The 8,195-nt window shown below is 38.4% G+C and overlaps 2 protein-coding genes across 2 annotated transcripts in view; one reads left to right on the forward strand and one right to left on the reverse strand.

Moving 5' to 3' along the window:
* The window catches only part of LOC109831434 (actin-related protein 4), a 37,232-nt gene extending 29,427 nt beyond the window's left edge, over nt 1-7,805 (forward strand). Inside the window, 2 exon segments of the mRNA XM_020398759.1 lie at nt 3,668-3,736; nt 7,760-7,805. The gene's annotated coding sequence lies outside the window, so the exon portion shown is untranslated.
* Nucleotides 1,951-2,850, reverse strand: LOC109831443. Its single transcript, XM_020398765.1, has one exon. It carries the CDS (start codon nt 2,848-2,850, stop codon nt 1,951-1,953), a length of 900 nt encoding a protein of 299 aa, XP_020254354.1.

Raw genomic sequence — 8,195 nt, forward strand, 5'->3', positions numbered from 1 at the left:
GAGTGTCATTAGCCCAATTCCACTCTTCAGCTTCCAAGAACTGAACATCCCTACTAGTGATTACCTTTCCATACTTTAGCTGATATATTCTGCAGGCCTTTGACACAAGGCTGTAGCCAACAAATACTCCTGGTTCAGAATTTTTTTCTAGCTTGTCTATCTTGACCTGTGGAAATATAAGAGTACGTAGCATAGACAACCAAACACCTTCAAGTTTTTTAGAGTTGGCTTGACACCAAACCATGCTTCAAAAGGTGTCTTCTTCTCCAATGCCCTTGTAGGTAGCCTGTTCAGCAGAAAAACTGCTGTATTTGCTGCTTCTGCCCAAAGTTCCTACGACAAATTCTTCTCATGTAACAGACACCTGGTCATCTCCATAATGGTTCTATTTTTCCTCTCACTAACTCCATTTTGTTGTGGAGAGTACGGGACAGTGAGCTGATGCTGGATTCCAGCTTCCTCACAAAGAGTTAAACCTCTGTGAAGTGTATTCTGTAACATTATCAGATCTAATGACCTGAATCCTACAACCACTTTGATTCTCAATCCATCTTTTAAACTTCAGAAACACTTCATCAACTTCTAACTTTTGCTTCATAAAGTAAATCCAACACATTCTTGTATAATCATCAATAAAGATAATGAAATACCTGCTGCCACTTAGTGAAGGAGTTGCTTGTGGACCACAGAGATCTGTATGGATCAGCTGCAGCCTCTCTGTAGCTCTCCAAGTTGACTACTTGAAGGGAAGTCTGGCTTGCTTGCCCATCAAACAAGCTTTGTAGCTTGAGAGTTGCTCCTCCAGGTTTGGTAATCCTTTATTCCTTTTGCCATCTCATTTTTTTTGCATGAACTGCAAGCCTTTGTGGTGAAAATGCCCCAATCTTTTGTGCCATATCTCTGAATCATTGGCCTGATATTTGAATGCCACTTACTCCTTTTCGAGAGGATTCAAAGAAAAACCTTTTTGCTGCATCTTTATCTTGAACAACTTTTGGCCTCTAGAATCAAATATCAAACATTTTCCTTCTTCAAATGTTGCCTTAAATCCCTTTGCTACCAACTACCCCACACTTAGCAGGTTCTAATCAATCTCAGGAACATACATTACATCAGAAATCAGCTTCATCCCTGCACAACTCTTCATAGCCACAATCCCTTGACCCTCTACTGCTAAGTATTCTCCATTTCCAATTCTCACCCTTGATTTTATTGACTTATCAAGGTTTCTAAACAGTTTCTTATCACTTGTCATATGGTTTGTACAGCTAATAGGGGTGCATTCGGTCCGGATACGGCTCGGATATGATGCTTATCATATACATATCCGTTTACCCATCTCGGATACAGATACGATATAGCTCGGTAAAAAAAATTTATAACCATATCCGCTAAAATCGGATACGGTTACGGATATACATGCGGATATATAAGCGGATTAACCATATCCGCTAAAATCGGATACGGTTACGGATATACATGCGGATATATAAGCGGATATGCATGCATATACGAAACAGATATGAGAAAACTAGATAGTATTGAGAAAAACATAGTTCATGTGATACAAAAGAGTTTGTTAATATGTCCATTATAATTGAAAAGTTAAGATTAGACATCTTGATCATCAAAATTAATCACAAATTCATAATCTAAGAATCGAAACTATCGTAAGAGTATGACAAATATGTATTCGGATATTTCGGATACGGATATTTCACTATAAAACCATATCTGTAACCATATCCTATCGGTTATAGATTTGAGTAACCATATTCGTATCCTAACGGATACGGTTACAGATATTTTCTCGGATACGGATACGGTTTAGCACCCCTAACAGCTACTATCAACAAGCCAACTATCACATGGAGTGCTAGAAATGAAACAAGAGGCAATAAACAACTGATCTACCTTTTGCTGGACTGCAGCATGTGCTTCACCTTGCTGCTAATCTCCCTTCTCCTTGCAAAACTTCTCAATGTGTCCCATTTTTTGACATCTCCTGCACCTTACATCTGGCCTTCTCCAACATCTAAAATGGGGATGACTCTTTTTACCACAGTGTTTGCGTGGAGAATATCTTCCTCCTTTGTTGCCTGCACTGTCTTCTCCTGCAGCAACCTCTGAGTTACTATCACTTCCCTTCTTCCCTTTCCACTTCTTCTCTTTTCCTTCAGAGCTGTGTTGCACTTTGGCCCTTAAAGCCTCTTCAACACTTCCTTTCAGCCTCATCGACCTCCTTTGTTCAGGTGCTTGCAGAGCACTGACCAATTCTGCCAGCTTGATCGGAGACAAGTCCCTGGTATTCTCCAATGAAGCAATGGTTGCCTCGTACCTCTCAGGCAAAGAAACAAGGATTTTTTGCACCAACCTATTCTCAGAGAGGTCAGTGCCAAACATTCTTGCCTTGTTTGCAATGTCAATCAACTTGGTCGAATACTCTTTGATTGTCTCAGACTCTTTCATTTGCAATCTCTCAAACTCCCTGACCAAATTCAACACCTTCTTGCTCTTGATCTTTTCATCTCCTTGGTACTCTGCTTTGAGGAAGTCCCATATTGCCTTAGAAAAAAAAAAAGCCATAATTCTACTGAAAATGGCTGGTGGAACAGTAGTATACAGACAGGCTTTGGCCTTGGCTTTTCTAGTTTTTCCCTCCTTGTGATTTTTGATTTGATTCAGGGTTGGATTGTCAGGAAGTGCAACCACCTCATAGTCGTCTTCTACTGCTTCCCAGTTTTCACAACCCTCCATGTAGGCTTGCATTTTTACTGCCCAAGCTTGATAGTTCTCCTCATCGAACATTGGTGGAGCCAGGGCAGGAAGACCGCTCGAACTTGCTTCCATGTTCACTCAGCTTCTTTGAATGCAGACTCACCTCTCGATCACTCACACAAGCTATTTTCGCAGCCCCTTAAGATCAAGGCAGCTCTGATACCACTGTTGTTATTTGGAAGGAGATGGACAAAGAGAGTAGAACTGAAAATGAGAATATTTTACTGATCGTAAAAATGCAGAATAAATACATAATGACCCATAACTGAATTCCTTTTTTCTGCTACTAACAGGGACACGTTCCTAGACATTTGACCTGGAAAAACAACAACTAACCTCCTGAAAAATAGACTAACAGCTAGTGCTCCTAAAGACTAGGACCTTCATGAAACAAAACAGAAGACAAAGTAAAACAACAACTCTTAATTCACTAACAGTAATATTTAAAAAAAGAAAAAACCAGTATCAGACCTTTAAGTAAAGAAACACGGCTATTGGATTATTAAGTGCTGACATGTCTTTATTAAGTGCATTCTGCTAATCTTTTCGTTGATTTATAAATAAAATAGTACTGATTCTCTCTATTCCAAAACTTTAAACAAGAGAACCGGGATTATTAACAATTGAATTCTTCTTTCTTCAAAATGAATTAACTGTCTTAAGTTATGTTTCTCTTCATTGTTGAGCACGAGGTGCATGATTGGACACATTTAAATACTAGCATCCGTTACATTAGCGTTTCGCAAAGCTGCTGTATCTCAAGATGGCAACATCTCAAAAGCCAAATAAAGATTTTCTGCTTAATCTACATTCTACAAATTCTTGTCTAATTTTTATATGGTTGCCAAATTGCTGTGTATAGCACGGCTTACAAAAATGGTTATTGCAGTGCCTGGATAGGTGGCAGTATCCTGGCATCTCTGGGATCATTTCAGCAAATGTGGTTCTCCAAGGCTGAGTAAGTTTTTCCCTATTTTCTGTTCTTGCAGGATCCTACAAATCTTTGTAAATCTAGCACCACGATAATTTTTAGGGTAAATTTCACAAACTCCCAAGAAGTTTGGCTCATTTTGAGATAACATGAAAGAAGTTTGGACATGTCACTTTAAAAACTCAAAACTTTTGCTCTCGTCTTAATCCCCGACTTTTTGGGTGTTATCTGAAAAAGTTTCGGAAGTTCATTGACATTTCCAAACTTTTTTGAGTTATCTCAAAATGGTCTATCTTCTTTGGGGTTTTGTGAATTTTACCCTAATTTTCACCATGAAAGTCACATATATGCACTTAGATCCGCGACCTGCGAAGTTCTGGGTTAAAAAAAAATGAACTTAGAGCCAGATGATGCCTTCTGTTGGATGTCAAATCACTTAATTTATCCATAATTCATAATGAATTTGTATCTTGCTATATCAGATATGAAGAGCACGGAGTTTCATATATTCAACGGAAATGTCCATAGGAGTTATTAGATCTAGAGCAGCATCAGATACTTCACTGACACCTTTTTTTCCGACGTATTTGGAATCTTATTTCAAGTATATGGAAAGGAGATTTTGTAAAACTAAACTTCGTCATGAGGAATGTCATTTCTGGTATTATTTCCTCACATAGTGAAAATACATTGTCATGAGGAAGAAATGAAGAATGTCATTTCGGATGTTAGTTCCTCACATAGTATGAAAAATGACCATTTTCTCTTTCAAGTTGCACTTTCACCATTGTCTGGAAGATGCCTATTTTCAGTGCTTTATATATAAATCAGGCTGAGCATAACTTGAATTGGCAGGAGCTTTTAATTTTATAGAGGGTTAATTGCGGACATACCCCTTGTAGTGTCACCCAATTTCGATGAGACCCCATACAGTTCAATTTGTATAAATCCTGAGTGCATTTTTTTTCACTCTTAAAATCAATAAAAATGTTTTGAGGCGGATAGACCCTCTACAGTTCTATTGGTGAGGATGAACCCCCAATTGCTAATTCTTTTTAGTTTAAAAGAGTCCAAAAAGCTCACGAAGGAGGTGTACTTGCACCTAGGCCAACACGACAGGGGGTTCTATCCGCTACAATAGAACTAGAGGGGGTTTATTTGCAATTAATCCTTTTATAAAGATGAAATATTCGACGGAAAAGCCACAACCAGTTCTACTGTTACTTATTTCTAGACCGAAGCACAATTAACTCTTCTTATCAGAACAACTGCATCGTGCAGGGCTTTTTGAGCCCCATATATGTGAAACAGGGGAGGCATAGATATTTCACTGCCCCCTTAATCTATCAGACATCCCTCATGGTGGGCTGTTCTGCTAGGATTTGGAGTTAAGCGTTAAGGATTTGGAGTTAAGTTTAAAATAAATTTTGGCCACGTTGTGAGGTTTTGTTTGCGTACAATTTTATGGCTGTGGTGATGTCTACTCATTGCACTATCAACTCGTTAGATACAAGATTATCATGGAATTGATCAACAACATCGCCTTTATACAGTTAGATACAAATTTATCAATCTTTGAAACAAGGATTACAGTGGCGGATCGTTTAGCTCCGAATCGCTTTGGAGGAAAAATCAGATTATTTGGGGGAGCTGGCGTGGGTAAAACAGTACTTATCATGAAATTGATCAACAATATTGCCAAAGCTCATAGAGGCGTTCGCTTATTTTTGCAAGTGGGGAGGGGGAAAAAAACGTCGTTGGCATGTTGTTTTCATGATCTTTATAGGTGAAGGATCCTTGCTCCGTTGAAAACGATTTTGAAAAGGTTGGATGGATGTAAGCAAAGTAATACTAATGGAGAGTGATACTTTGATAAATTAAATTTTTGTTGAATGGCATCACTAGGGACCCAACAAGTTTGTAATAAGTCACCCTTTGGACAGGGCCAAGAATTATTTGCTTAGGTAAGATACGTTTAGAATCGGGAGATGATATCTAGTCTCATATTGGAAACACAACCAGAGATGAATATATAATTAAGTACGTTTTTAATCATGATTCAAACAAGTTTTATCAACTTAACGCAGTTTACATCCAAGTAGATTAGCCGAGTCTATCCACGCTCTCGCGCTGTTGCGCACAGTACCAAATCAGCACTAAAGCTCATTTTCACTTATTTCATGCCCAGTGTCATAAATTTGGCTCCAAAATTCATTCCTCATAGGAACATGTAAGTAAGGTTAGCATCACTTGTCACTTGGCTTCTTTATCAATACTTGGACCTTCCAAATTCCAGAGACGGAAATATTCTCTCTTACATGTGAATTTGGATCCTCTCCACTACAAAAAAGTAGTGGAGAGACCACTACTTTTAATCTCAATAGTTGATTAGGCGGTTATGATACAATTCAAATCTAACACTCAGTAGACCCCTGTGTATTGCACTCATTCCTAATTTGCACTCAAAGAAAAAATAACAACCATCAACTAGATAGTTAATGGTTGTGATTATGTAGTGGTCCCTCCACTACTTTTTAGATAGTGAAGAGGATCCGAATCCTTTCTTTGCAACATATTGCCAGTACAAGCCACTTCGTGACAACAACGACGAAGAGGTTACTCCATTCAGGCATATATATATGGGGTTCCAAGTGTTAACAATTAAAAAAAAAGGATTAACAAGTAGTTACTCTTGGCCTACTATCATCTAACCCTTCAAAGGAGACAACTTCATCATTCTCTGGCTCCTCCTCTTCGGCGATAGTCTCTAAGCTTGTTGGTCTCCTGAGCTTCACTACAATGACCAGCTTTGGAGGAGCAACTTCAATAAAATATCCACAGCTACCTTTTGCCATTTTCAAACTCGAAGACGAAGAAGAACAAGAAGAAGGAGAAGCCCAAAGTACCTTTTTTCAGCAAAATTGAGCAACAATTCGAAGGAAATTAAATTATATCTAAAGAGAGAGATAGAGATCGAAAGAGAGGAATCCACACCATTAAATCCATCGATTCTATTGAAAGAGATGACTTGCAATTTTGGAGGTGGCTGCTCAAGTGCTTATGAGGAGCACAAGGATCACAATTTTATGATGGCTTTTGGATAAACTAAACACTGACCAGTTCAGCGTTATGCTAGAGCTTAATATCTTGAATCTTAGTAGGTGCAGTGCATCTTAGCTAGTCACATTCACAGATTTCTTGGCTGATTTGGTTATATAAAAAGTATACACACGTTTACGTTATAATTTTGCTATTGCAAAATGACGACGCAACAACTACGCCTAGAACGCACGTTGTTCTCATGATTGCGAAGCTCACGGTTGCCTCATGCGATGCATGATGGGCCGCGTTGGGACCCATGAAGGATCTGAAGCTGAGCCCGTTCTGCCTGTGTGTCTAGTTGAGGGGAGCCCGCAGATCTAACTCGTTTGCGTGTAAAATTGGGGTGTGTTTGGCAACCGGAAAGTTAATGGAAAGTCAATTAATAATTAAAAACTGACTGTACTTTAAAGTAAAGGGTAAGTAATGTGAATGTTTATATGAGCGAGAAATTGATGTTTTATTTTCTTTTTAGTCTTTTCCACTTTTCGCCATCTATTTTCTAAAAAAATTCAAACAATACATAAAGCAGATGCCCCTAACAACCGTCACCAACTACGCATCTGTCACACTTTCCATTTACTTTTCGGTTGCCAACATGCGTTTTAAGTTTATCATTGAGGATGTGAAGAGCTTGAAAGCCAACTCATAAACTCATAGATAAACTTCTAGCTAGTAATGGAGTCATCAACCCACAATAGGATTAATAAATTGAGGCTTTTTTTTTGTTTTTGTTTTTGGGAACATTATATAAGATTTATTTTCTGTCTTATATATGCTTCCAAGAATCTATAATCAATCTTTTATCCAAGCATCTAACTCGTGATCAGTGACAAACCAGTGGAACTTAAGGTTGAAAATTAGATTAGGATCGCTACGGATTGATCGTCTTATTCCACCATGAATAAACGTGTACCTTGAAATTCTGATGTTATATTATTCATCATGCAGATCAGATGGTCTTAATTTGGATCTTTAGAACTTCAGAGAGCGGGAGGAGGAGGAGGAGGAGGAGAACTAAAAGTCTGCACCACTTAATCCAGCAGAGCAACAATTCAAAGGAATTTAAATATATGCAAAGATTTAGAGGAGTCTTCACCCATTTGAATCTATTCATGAATTGCAAGAGCCTTGCAATTTAGTTCAGTAATATTATTAAGATCCTTGAATCTCAGTAGGTGCCGTGTATCTAATAGTCGTTGTCCCTTTATTAGTCACTGATTTCTTGGCTGATTTCGTGGTATAAAGTGTTACACATTCATCGTAATAATTTGCTGTTGCGAGATGACAAAGCAACAACTAGTATATCGCACGTTGCTCTTACGATTGCGAAGTTCGCGGCTGCTATGCGCGATGAATAATTAATGGACCGGGTTGGGACCCATTA

Source organism: Asparagus officinalis, chromosome 1 (assembly GCF_001876935.1).
Source record: "Asparagus officinalis chromosome 1, Aspof.V1, whole genome shotgun sequence".
NCBI classification, from domain to species: domain Eukaryota; kingdom Viridiplantae; phylum Streptophyta; class Magnoliopsida; order Asparagales; family Asparagaceae; genus Asparagus; species Asparagus officinalis.